Source organism: Garra rufa, chromosome 13 (assembly GCF_049309525.1).
Source record: "Garra rufa chromosome 13, GarRuf1.0, whole genome shotgun sequence".
In the NCBI taxonomy this organism is placed as follows: domain Eukaryota; kingdom Metazoa; phylum Chordata; class Actinopteri; order Cypriniformes; family Cyprinidae; genus Garra; species Garra rufa.
This window is the reverse complement of record NC_133373.1, coordinates 90,075-104,317: the sequence shown is the minus strand read 5'-3', so window position 1 is coordinate 104,317 and position 14,243 is coordinate 90,075. Positions and strand designations below refer to the sequence as shown.

General features: G+C 35.9%; 1 protein-coding gene across 1 annotated transcript in view; it reads right to left on the bottom strand.

Moving 5' to 3' along the window:
- The window catches only part of LOC141283292 (protein kinase C eta type-like), a 19,568-nt gene extending 11,300 nt beyond the window's left edge, over positions 1 to 8,268 (bottom strand). The window contains exon 1 of the mRNA XM_073816577.1: positions 8,000 to 8,268. Within this exon, the coding sequence (XP_073672678.1) occupies positions 8,000 to 8,268 (269 nt within the window). The remainder of the gene's footprint in view (positions 1 to 7,999) is intronic.
- Positions 8,269 to 14,243: the final 5,975 nt, after the last annotated feature.

Genomic DNA, 14,243 nt, shown 5'->3' with positions numbered 1-14,243 from the left:
CTGAACTTTCTATTTAAAATTTAATAATAATAATAATAATAATAATAGATGTTTTTCATCAGAATGATTTCTGAAGGATCATGTGACTGGAGTAATGATGCAAACAAAAGTTATTTTAAAAGTAAAAAAAAAAATCAACATTTTACTGTTTTTGCTGTACTTTGGAACAAATAAACAGTCTTGGTGAGCAGAAGAAAAAAAAACTAAAAATTGTACTGTTCAAAAACTTTGACTGGTAGTGTAATTAAAACTTAAAAAGTAAAAACCTAGAACAAACCATTCAAAAAAACTGAGATTAACAAAAATGAAACTGAAAAGACAAGCTGAACAATAACTTCATATTCAGATCCCAGTATTTACAGACATGGTCTAAATAAAAAAAAAACACTGAGGGAAAAACTGGTCTACTCCGATAAATAAAAAAAGCATCAGATCTGCTGCTCTAACAGTGATCCACGCAAAGCCACGAGTTTCTGCTGTAGTCATTGACAGCAGTCCCGATTCCAGCTCGGGCCCACTCACCACCTACGCCTGAACCACTGCAAGGGTCACTCTGCATTCCATGCAGCCAAATGCTAACATGTACATTAAATCAGTTCTTAGCATTATATGCCAAAATGTGATCCAACAGTGAGGCAATGCCTCCGCAGACACATACTCCCAATCCCGTAAGCCAAGGTCGGTCACTAATGGTCTCCTTTCCCATTCCTCCCTATATAACGTCTAGGTTAATGGGTCCTATATCCAGATGTTTCAGAGAGAATGGAGGTGGAGCAAGATAATACAGCACAAGAACTTCAACCCATATTCTGTCCACCAGACCATTTCCACAGACAAACTCCCAGGTCATTTGTGCATCATAAAACCTGCATGTAACTCTCATACCATGCCAAGAAAATCTTGTCTCATTATGAAAGCAGACTAAGATGTTTGTTCAAATATAGAATATTTGTTAGGACCGTTATCTTTACCTTCCAGTTTAATAAAGATACCCACATCCCTCAGGCACCGAATCCTGTCTAGACAAGATAAAGGTTCATCCGAGGTCTGCTGAGGTTCACTAGCTTTCTTTTTTTGTGGTCTCAACTAAACCTATTATCAGAGCTCGACAGAAGCGACTCAGCTGCGACAGTCAAAATCATCTGACAGGCCGTCTGAGGTGGTGTCACGTGGTCAATGACTCAATCACATGACTTGCAACACATCTACTCATAGAAAAATTACATAAGTTTGCTAAAAGAACTAATGATTACTGATCATTTTAGGGATTTAAAGGGATAGTCAGGCCTCAAAACCACTTGGACTTTTTGTTTAAAGGGATAGGTCACCCAAAAATGAGAATTCTGTCCGTAATTACTCACCCTCATGCCGTTCCAAACCTGTAAGACTTTGTTCATCTTTAAAACACAAATTAAGATATTTTTGATCAAATCCGAGAGCTTTCTGACCCTGCATAGACAGCAAGGGTCCTACCAAGGTCAAGGCACAGAAACGTTAAAATAGTCCATGTGACGTGACCATAATTGCGCCAAGAAAAAGCTCTTGGATTTTATCAAAAATATCTTCATTTGTCTTCCGAAGATGAACAAAGGTTTTACAGGTTTGGAACGACATCAGGGTGAGTAATCAATGACAGAATTTATATTTTTGGGTGAACTGTCCCTTTAAGCCAGTGGGGTCCAAAAACCACTTCCGTTGTGTGGATATTTAGTATGGGTATTTCACAGAAGAAATAAAGTCATATAGATTTGCAATGACATTTTTAGCTAAACTATAACTTTTAGACAACACAACGGCTTATTCTACACAGTTAAAGTGCAATGCACTGCCTAGTGAATGACTAAGCAACACAGTTAATCACAGTCTTTTAACTTTTCTTGATCAGGCCTGCGTTATGCACTTATTTCTTGGGCATGAGCATTACATTTGGATCTGCATAATTCAAAATGTGGGCCATTTGTAGGCAAGTTTTCTGAGGCATGCTAAAAAGGACTGTTGCATAATTTATACAGATGTCACAGAAAACTATCTGGAGTATTTATTCAAAAGGCATCCGGTGTGCTTTGTAGGCACCATTTTCCTCTCATTTATTCGGATTGTTATTGTTAACATCACAAACTTTAAAACGAAGGAAAAGGAATAAGTAGGTCAAGCTTTTTGGTGCTTTAAAATATTTAGCATATGGGTGCATCTTAAATACCTAAAAACTGACTTGGAACAATGACAACCATACTGTAATCTACACTACCAGTCAAAAGTTTTTGAAAAAATGATTTTTAAAGAAGTGTCTTCTGCTCACAAAGCCTGGATTTATTTGATCCAAAATATAGCAAAAGCAGTAATATTGTGAAATATTTTTATTATTTAAAATAACTGCTTTCAATTTGAATATATTTTATTTCTGTGATTTCAAAGCCCATTTTTTTAGGCATCATTACTCCAGTCTTCAAAGTCACATGATCATTCAGAAATCATTCTAGTATTCTGATTTGCTGCTCAAAAAACATTATTATTATTATTATTATTATTATCAACAATTAATACAGTTGAGTACATTTTTCAGGATTCTTTACTGAAGAGAAAGATTTAAAGATTTAAAGCATTTATCTGAAATAAAAAGCTTTTCTGAAGGATGATTTCTGATGATTTCGGAAGGATCATGTAACTGGAGTAATGATGCTAAAAATTCAGCTTTGAAATGACAGGAATAAACCACATTTTAAAACATATTCACATAGAAACATTTATTTTAAATAGTAAAAGTATTTCAAAATTTTACTGTTTTTGCTGTACTTCGGACCAAATAAACACAGGCTTGGTGAGTAGAAGAGACTTAAAAAAAAACATTAAAAATCTTACTGTTCAAAAACTTGACTGGTAGTATAGTTTAATCCACCTTGGTGGTTCTCAACTTGTGGGCCGCAACCCAAAAATGGCTCACGGGTCTGTTCTGATCGTGGACAGAAGGGAAAACAGGCAATAATGCAATATAAACTACAACTAACTATATAAATGTGCACAATGAACAGGCTTGTCAACTTTTATAAGGGAGGAAAAAAAAGTTCCCCATATCTTTTGTATCTGACTTTGTAGAAAGTCTGTGTCCAATCATGTTTTATAGTGCAAAACATAAAAAGATGAGGAAAGTCTATAAAAATACAATAAAAACAGAAATATTATGTTATTCAAAACACACAAACACAGTTTGTACCATTCATAATGTTCTAACAACATGTCAACACATGACATTAAGAACGTTTTTGGCTAATTTCGTATAATAAACAAAAGTGTCACTTGATTTACAACGTAAAAATCTGACTCCTGAAGTAAAACTAGTTGATAAACATCCAGTGTGCACACTCAATAATATCCAAACTTGGGGTAAGCACTGATAAACTGGCTTTGGATATCTGAATTTGGAGTAAATAAGACAAATACCCTGAATATCCACCTCAGATAGCGATGTTTACGTTACACAAAACACGCTAAAGAATCGACAGGACTCTTTTGTGGGCGACTAGCAGTGGATGTGCCTATCGGTGCACTTGAATAGACCGCTAAGAATGCGGGAATATAGAGCATGTCCACTGCATGCAAATAGACCTGTGGCGAGCTCAGCTTTCACTGATACTGTAACAATTCATGCAAGCGGGAGAATAACATTTGACAGGCGTTTGAATTCATAAAGGACTCCGGCGAATGTAGGGGCCTATGAAGCTATTACGAAATAACTCAACTCCCACATCTCCACTCTGTCCCCACAAGGCACAAACGCGCTAAAAACCGGGCGATTTGCGGCTACTGTGCACAAATGCTGATAATGCGAATGTTTCATAATGAATTAGCCCGAATCTGGATGAGGATAACAAGGACGGATGTAGCAATCACAGCACAGGTGATAACTGCGCAAATGCCGTTCTCGGCATATTTATTTATACAAAATCAACCCTGCAAAGCTGAAATAATCACACTGCTGCCCACATAGTGGGTGTCGAAAGCAGCAGCCCACACGTTGCTTGGTCACTATCACCAGGCCATGTCTAAAAACTTTACAGACTGTCTCCTAAATGCATGCATGGACAAAATAACACGTTTAATCGTGGTTACTCACCTTCAATGGCTCTGGTGGGATCTACAATCTCTATTGCAAGAACTAATCCCAGGGAAAGCAATCCAACAACCAGCATGTTTGCATTGCAGGATGGCATTGCCTATGGAGATATCACAATTGTTCACGTAAGGCTGGATTCAAACACCTCATCAAAACCTCACAATTGTCCGCCGTGGTCTGTTGTTTCTTGCGCCCTCCGACACGCTAGCAAACGTAACGTTAGCTGAGCAGACAATATGCACTGTCATTAAAATCTGTATATAAAAAGGCTTTTCCAGCCTAAAAAGGCGAGGTGTTGTACAATGGCACGGTCATGTATGTTGCTTACTGAATAACAGCATGCAAACAGAGGTATGTGGTGTCTTTTAAAAAAAATCCTTAAAAATCAAAGCGGTCTTCTCTGTGATCAAATTATTCCCTTTTGTAAAATCAGGAGGATACCAATGCAAGATCGTCCGTTGGCGGTCCTCGCTGCAAAAAATAAAAATAAAAAAGGCTCCTCTCTTCTGTGCCCCACCGCTTCTGATGCTGGTGGTTACAATTTGAGTGAGGGGGAAAAAGTGGAGCCTCTACTGGACTGCTGCATGACGTCACCTCGACGGGAGTCCAAAAAAGTGAGCCCTACGCGGCACCGGGCTCCTGCGCATGCGCGACTCAGCTTACGGCTGGCCATTTGTTTTCCCCCTCATTCAGTGGAAACTGATCCCGCCACGCAGCCATCTTGGCTCTACATTTATGACCCAAAATAATTCATTCGTATTTATTGTCTAGCATTTTGAAGAATTGCTTTTGACTAGATAATTGATTTTGAACAACGAAGTTTTAAAATTGAGGCTTTATTTACTTTAGTTTGATTTTTTCTTCTTCAGCGTCAAAATGAGATCATTATGGATAAAGAACAACAACCAAAACAAAACGTAAATAATAAACGAAACAAATATTATCATTATAATTATTATTAGTCATGGACACTGGCTAGGATTCGCCTATTGTTATTTTGCTTTATATAGCCTAATGCACTATTTATTTATTTATTTTTAAAAAAACGGTGGTTATTGATCAATTATTAAAGCACACTAGCCTAAACTGATGTTGATTCTGATACAGAGAGGAACTGTGTAGTAATTAGGGTTATATCTATTTGTTTTCTTCTCACATCAATTTCTTCCTTTGTTCATTTTCAGGTATGATTTCTTTTGTCTCCCATCTTAAACCCAAGTGACGTGGGTCCATCTAGTGGTCAATAAAGGTTATTGCATGAGAGGAGTTTGTTCTGAATTGCTTAGTCGTTAGTAAAAACTTAATAGGTGAAAAATTCTCATTTTAAGAAAATTCGCATTTGTAAAATCAGTTCAAATAACAATAATCATGATAGTAAGTGGGGAGTTTCTTTTTGTGGGCCTTTTTGTGCTTTCTTGCTGTCTTAAATCCACATGTCTTTTATCCAGGAGGAAGTTTATTGGAGGTCACAGTCCAAGGCATAGATAAACACATCTCTGGACAGTGTTGAATTATCTGAAGCTTGGAAAATCCACCTCACTAACAACAGGAAGGAGTCATGAACTTTTGTTCCAAACAATCCTATAGTCCAGACTGACAGCTTAGATAATACATCCCTGTGAATGTACCATTTTCTTTTATTGTGTAACCTATATTGTATTCGTTTATGCATTTACACTTGGAGCACCAACCGTGAAGAGAGTGATTAAAAAAAAAGAGAATTTTTTTCATGGTAGACGCCTGTGGTGGAACATCTAACTGGTGGAAAATACAACATCTGGTAAGCCTATGGTTTTGATGAAAGTGTCTTGCCTGATATAGACAGAGAAGGAACCACAAGCTCATAAATTAGCCCATGCAGGGTTGAGCCTAACTAAAATGTTTTATAATGCCACAACAAGTGACATTAACAACCGAGTCTTATTGTTTTTGGATGTTGCTGTGTTTGTCAACTGAAAGAAACTTGCACTAATTGATTTTGAAATGTCAGTGCCCTTGTTTTTCTCAAGATGCACACCAGTAATATTCTAAAGCATACTTATAAAAATTACTTTAATGTCCTAATTGAACTATGGCCTAATCCTGGCTTAGTCTAAGCCCTGTCTGTGAAACCAGCTCTTAATTAGGCTATTTATTTATTTTTAATGTTATTACCAAACATAATTTCCTTTACAGTTTAAGAAATGTTCTGGGCTTTACAAAACTTCCAACTTACTAAATCATTTAGGCGCTTATAATAAATAAATTAATAAAACTTACAAATAAATGACAAATGAGAAAAATAAAATGACCTTTTTGATCTTTTTAAAACAACACAATCATTTTAAACAATATATTAAATATAAATAATTTTCGAATCATTTTAAAATAATATTAAAAAAGTTAGTTCTCTCTTACCTGCTAGGATTTGAAGGATATGTGTTTTTTTAGATATTAGACACTAATAAAACAAAAAATAAAAAACAAAAAAAGTTTTAGAAATTGTCTGGGCTTTAAACTTACTAAAGCATTTAGGCACTCACAAATTGTTAAATAACGAATTAAAACTTACCAAAAAATAACAAATGAGTTAAGAAAAATAAAATGACATTTTTTAAATAATGCAATCATTTTAAACAAAGTATTTAATATAACTCAAAAAAATGAAAATTAAGTGTTATTTTGGTAACTGCAAAATAACTTCAAGGTAAAATAAATATACTAAACTAATGGAAATGGATATAAATAAAATATAATAAAATATAACAAGTACATATAACAATATGTTAAAACTTAATTTAAAATAAAGTGGAAAATTTATATTTTAAAAATGAAAACTTAAATTATAAAATAAAAAATGATTCCAGAATATTAATATACAATAATATAATATAATATAATATAATATAATATGATATAATATAATATAATATAATATAATTAATATAATATAATATAATATAATATAATATAATATAATATAATATAATATAATATAATGGACAGCAAAACCAGTCTTAAGTAGCACAGGTATATTTGTAGCAATAGCCAAAAATACATTGTATGGGTCAAAATGCAATTTTTTTCTTTTATGCCAAAAATCATTAGGATATTAAGTAAAGATCATGTTTCATGAAAATATTTTGTAAATTTGTTACTGTAAATATATCAAAACGTAATTTTTGCTTGGTAATATGCATTGCTAAGAACTTCATTTGGACAAATTTAAAATAAATTTTCTCAGTATTTGGATTTTTTTTTTCATTAAAGGAGAGCTTATGTATTCAACTTTCAGATGATGTATAAAACTGTTTAACCTTATGACTAGTTTTGTAATCCAGTGTCACATATAATATAATATAATATAATATAATATAATATAATATAATATAATATAATATAATATAATATAATATAATATAATATAATATAATATAATATAATATAATATAATATAATATAATAACACTGTTCCTAACAGCCTAGAACAAAATTTATTCCATCATCCATTTGGTGGCGCTAGACACCAGCCTATTTACTCTCTTCTTTCCAGCCAGGGCACATTTTCTCATTTCAGGGCTTTTGTTCAGAGTTTGCACCTCCACCCTCTCTAATAAATCCCTCTGTTATATAGTGAACAAGATACCACACAGTTCTTGACGGTTTTACAGCTCCCACCCAAGCGTAATATAAGTGCAGTGATTCATGGAATACCGCCTAGACTTCTCTTTAAGGAAGGCCCATTGAAATGATCTAATAGATCAGATGAAGTTATGTCACACATGAGTCAGTGTTTAATGAGTATGTGTGTAATCACTGCTAAATTTGCCATGTTTATCTTCTTTTGAATTTCCTAGTTTTATTTGGAGCATGGTGTACTTTCATTCTTTTAAATCACCATTTTAATACCTTTGGTGTCTTTTAACACTGAAGAAGCCAAACCCTTTTGGAAAATGTTCATCTGAATGACATCTGCAATCCATAGAAAAGGTCAAGACAAGAGAGCCAGTCTGTGATGTGGGGAGATCCATTCCTGTCGAGTCTTTTGGGAAGATGTGCAGCCGGCAGATGTTGTGGAGGGGGAACAGCATTCCTGCTATGTGGAGCATCTGGGAGTAGCGTAGCAGGGATGTCTGGCCGTCCACGTGCCTCAACATGTATCTACCCTCATTCCCCATGCCTCACTGGGAGAAAGGCTTGGGGGTGGTGATAAAGCTCATTGTACATTGGGGTATAAATCCAACAAGCTCTTCGTCTGACACAGCATGACAACCATGCATGCTTAATGACCTCCTCCCCCCTAGGCATCTGTGACAATCTGTGCATTCAACTGTCTCTGAAATTCACCCAGTGCAAGATTTGGCCGCCAATTTGGGTAAAGCAAGCTCTTTTTTTCACTTCCAAGTGAGCCATCAGATTTGTCATCTTAAGCCACTATGAATCTGTGGGTTATTATGCCATCCTGCATCAAAACATCTGGTCTCATCCAAGAGTTTCATTAAAGGGATATTTCATACTAAAATAAGGCTGAGCTATGTTTTCAGAACTTAATGTTCTTTCACTCTCACACACACACACACACACACACACACACACACACACACACACACACACACACACACACACACACACACACACACACACACACACACGTTGGGTTTACATGTTTTATGGGGACATTCCATAGGCGTAATGGTTTTCATACTGTACAAACCGTACTTTCTATCACCCTACACCTACCCTACACCTAAACCTAGCCCTCACAAGAGATTGTGCATACTTTTACTTCCTCAAAAAAACTCATTGTGCATGATTTATAAGCCTGTTTCCTCATGGGGACCTGAGAAATGTCCCCACAAGGTCAAAATCTACTGGTATTCCTATCCTTGTGGGGACATTTGGTCCCCATAACGTGATGAATACCAGGTACACACACACACACACACACACACACACACACACCAGGGGCGTTTTCTCCGAGTCTTTTTAGCCTCAACAGAAAGTCACTTTAGAGAGGTACAGAGCCAGGGTAATGCCTTCAAAGCGATACGATTGGCTATGACTGGTTATGTTCGGCTGTGATTGGTTCATGCAACAAATCCCGCCTCTTGTGTCGTTCGCGTTTCGCGTTTGCAAATCAGTCTGAATGAACAATATAATGGCGTTAATTGGAAGACTAATTTAAAAAAAGTAAGTAAACAATTCACACATTTAGAAATAACTACAAAGTTATGTCAAAATAAAACTTGAAATGGGATGAAAACATGATATGTGGGAGTTTTTAGTGAGTAATCAGCTTGGTGAAACTAATGCTGCCTTCATGTGCTATCGTAATTATGGTAATACCAAAATCCGACATCGAAATTGCACATGAACACCCACTCACGTTGTAATTTCCACTGGAAAGCTCGAAAAATTTTTATGATACCCGAGCTGCCGAGATGGGATAAACTTTGACCTTTCAACATGGCGGACAGCAACGAAACTATACTGAATGGTAGAATTGCATGATGTTAAATGTTCTCTGCTGTTTAGTTGGTTAGTTTGTAGCCCCCATAATGCTGGGGCATAAAGAATTTTAATAACGTCGCTATTTAAACGTATTGTTGTCTTTAAAAATACTGTTAAGAGGAGATGCTAGCTCGTCGGGGCTCGCCTCCAGTAGGGTGCAGTGCAGTAGTGTTCTGAAGGAGGCAATTTTCTCATGTTATTTTATTCGGTCTGTTTTACCAAAGTATCATGTGAGGACAAATTCCGAGTCCGCCATGTTTCTCTTCACTACGACAACAAAAGCACCTGAACACGACACACTGGTATTTTCAACTTCACAAATGGAAAGCATCATTCCCATATCACATGAAGGCAGCATAAGTAAATCTCTGTGTTAGTGACAAATATTTACTGAGCTGATTGATAAAAAAAATTAGGGCCGGTGTTGTGCCCAATTCTGACCCCCGCCAGATTACTACCCCCCTAGTATTGGTAGGTTTAGGGTTAGGTGTGGGGGAGGGGTTAGGATTAGGCAATCAGGTAGCGCTTTCAACGAGAGGGGGTCATAATTTGGCAGGGGTCGAAAAAAGGCACAACACCGGGACTCGATTAAAAATTTTAATCTAATTAATTAGAGGCTTTGTAATTAATTAATCGAAATTAATCGCATTTTAATCGCATGTAAATATTTGACCTGAGAACAGTGAGAATTAAGATTTTTACATGGATTTTTAGTATACCATTGAATAATGACTGAATACATAAGCTTAAGCAACAAAATATTGTTTATTTTTGTTCAACCAAGTCCAACAGACCAGTACAATATTGCCATTAAAAGTGTAGCAAGAGGCACGTTCTTTAACGAGTCTTTCATTCCGAGAACTCTGCTCTTGTGTTTGCTTAATTATGCATTTAAACTTTAATGACCAAACCTATCATTATAAATGTTGCTGCACATGGAATATAACGCGGATAACATTTAAAAAATAGTTTTTATCAGGTTACACACTGATTATTTATCACTCAAACCCCTTTCTCTACCTGTCCGTTGGTCGCGTATATCCTCCATGTTTGTAGTTTTTTTAACACTTTTTATGCGTGTTTGTAGTTCTAATCGAATCCTCGTTCACGGCGCAGTGTGTTGCGGGCAATATAAGCAGTTAAGAGTGTGCATTGATCGTTAAGTAGTAGACCATCCGGGAATCTTTGGAATACTTTTTAAACATACTACGATTTGGGACATACAATACTATTTAGGACGGACGTCTTTGGCTTGTCTGAACGCTAGTTTGTGCTCCAGTATAATCGGTCCGCCGAATCTCATCTAGTGAGAAACGTTCCGCGGTGCAAAACGTATTGCGATTAAAATGCGTTAAAAAATTTTTAACGCGTTATTTTTGTGTAATTAATTAATCTAAATTAACGCGTTAAAGTCCCGGCCCTAAAAATATAGTTAAAAGTTAATTATTAAAAAGTATAGCTGAATACAAGTTAAGAATATTGTTACAATTGTTACTAATTTGAGTTAAAAACATCGTCTAAAAACATTGACTTGATTAGATTCGTACTTGGCTACAAATAGAATATTGATTACATTGTTCATTTAAACATATAAAATCGATTTTTTTTTCTTCTTTTCTGAAAGTGTAAGTAATGTTTATTTAACCGAGAACATGTGACTAGGACATGAATTTACATTTGATAAAAAAAAAATAAAATACTCCTAATTTCAGAACACCGCGCACCACTTACACAAAAGAAAAGATTTTAATGAAATAGTTCATGAAGAAAAATATATTAAATATTTCACTCATAAATAAATATTTGCTGAAAATGTACACACCCTCCCACCATCCAAGATGTAAAACGCAGCTTTTTACTTCACAAGTTGTTAAGTGATGTATTGGAGTCATGTGGATTACTTGTGGATTATTGTGATGTTTTTATCAGCAGTTTGAACTCTCATTCTGACGGCACCCATTCACTCCAGGGGATCAATTGATGAGCAAGTGATGTAATACTTTATTTCTCAAAATCTGTTTTGATAAAGAAGCAATCTCATCTACATCTCTAATGGACTGAGGATGCGTACATTTTCAGTTAATTACAATTTTTGGGTGAATTTTCCTTGAAGCAGGATGTTCATGCTGCTTTCATAAAATGAAAGTGAACAGTCACCAGGGGCTGCCAAGCTCCAAAAGTGACACAAATCTAAAACAAAATCCCCAAGACACAAGAATACATCTTCATATTCTTGTCAAGTCAAATAATAGATTTGTGTGAGGAACAGAAAGAAGAGAACTTGCTCTACATGTTCTAAAATCTTATTTGTGCTATTTGAAAGTCCATATTAAAATGTGGCATATTGTGATCAAATCATAGAAGAAACTAAAAAATATGGCATCACTGATGTCAAATCTGGTAAGACACATTTTGATGTGACCCTGGACCACAATTTCAGTCTTAAGTAGCATGGGTTTGTAGCAATTGCCAAAAATACATTGTATGGGTCAAAATTATTGATTTTTCTTTAATGCCCAAAATCATTACGATATAAAGTAAAGATCATGTTTCATGACGATATTTTGTAAATTTCCTACTGTAAATATATCAAAACTTAATTTTTGATTAGTAATATGCATTGCTAAGAAATTAATTTGGACAACTTTAAAGGCGATTTTCCTAATATTTAGATTTTTTTTGCACCCTCAGATTCTAGATTTTCAAATAGTTGTATCCCAAATCTTGTCCTATCCTATCCGTTTTGTAGTCCAGGGTCACATATATGTTATATGCATATGTGACTGAGATTAAAAGCTAAAATGCAGCAATCAAAGATTATCTTAAATAAATTTGTCTGTTTTGCATACAAATATTTTTTGTTTTATTTATTGTGCCTTTTATTTTCCATTTTGGTACTTAAAAAAATGTGGTCACCATCATAGAATGGAAAAGAGCAGCATGAACATTCTGCTAAACTTCTCCTTTCAAAGTTTTTTTTTTGAGTAAATGATACCAGAATGTTGTATTTGCACAATGTCTTTAAAGCTATAGTTTACCTAAAATGAAAATTCTGTCATTAATTACTCACCCTCATGTCGTTCCAAACCTGTAAGACCTTCGTTCATCTTCAAAACACAAAATAAACTATTTTTGATGAAATCTGAGAGCTTTCTGGCCCTGCATAGACAGCAAAGCAACTAACAACTAACACGTTCAAGGCCCAGAAAGGTAGCAAGGACATAGTTAAAATAGTCCATGTGACATCAGTGGTTCAACCGTAATTTTATGAAGCTATGAGAGTACTATTTGTGCACAAACAAAACAAAATTAACGACTTTATTCAACAATTTCTTCTATTCTATGTCAGTCTTCGATGGGCATTCACGTTTATTCATGCGTCCTTCCTACCTTTTCGGGCCTTGAACGTGTCAGTTGTGTTGCTGTCAATGCAGGGTTAGAAAGCTGTTGGATTTCATCAAAAATATCTCAATTTGTGTTCTGAAGATGAACAAATCTCGACATAAGGGTGAGTAATTGAAAGAATTTTAATTTTAGAGATTAGAAGACTATTAAAAAAGAAAAAAAAAAGTGTAAGGCAAGGACCCGATTCAATACATCAGCTGTTGATTAGATTATGAAACTGTTGTTCACAATACAACATACAATATGCATTTAGAAAACTGTAACAAAATTAAGTCATTAACCTAAAATTCATTAGCTTTTTTTTTCAGGGAGTGGATGCACCTCACGTTCAACAATTGACACGAAGATTGATGTCGCTCAGTTAGCAGAACAGCTCCTGAGCAGCAGCAGGGAAAGAGATCTATGTGTGTGTGTGTGTGTGTGTGGTGTCCTGTGAGGCCTAACATGTTGTGTGGGGGTTGATTTGAGACAGTGCCAGCGTAAACAGTCCCAGACCACATGTTCTCTCAGGGCAAAGCGCCTGGCCACTCTCCAAGCACATCTGCACACAATCCCCCGCCTTCACCATCCACAGCGCTGGAGACCGAGCTGGTTACAATGGGGGGGAGGGAGAGGAATGGACTGCGTTCCCAGACTCCACCAACCTGCTGCAGACAGTCTGGAGTATGAGAGAAAATATTACAAAAGGTCCATGCGATGATTTATTGAATCGTATCACTCCCTGATGATTTGGTTCTCTTGCTATTTTGCCTACACGCATCTAGTTTGCTAAAATTTATATATGTGTATGAAATGACTTTCCAGCTAGGAAATGGAGTCGAATACGTGATGGCTCGGTAATGGCTCATATTGCAGTGCTGCGTTGAGCTTTGCTTCTGTTACCTTTGAGCATCACCATAATGTGTGAGAGCGCTATGAATAATTGGCAGCAATTGAGACCTTTTCTCTAGTGTGCGTTTGTGTTTGTGTATGCGTGTGAACATTGGGTAAATTACATCACACATCTTGGACTGTGGGATGTCTGCTAGGCCAACATTACTCCTCTGGCCCTCAGCCTTGAGCGAAGATGGATAGTTGCATAAATCAGGCCTTGTGAATCTCCCAGCCCTGCACTGCAGATGTCACCGAACCCAGAATGATTGCATTTGCCAATGGTGACACTGGAGAGATACTGTTGCGGTGTCCTGTTTGTGTTAAATAAAAGATATTTGCAGCAAAACGCGGACGTTTATGAAAC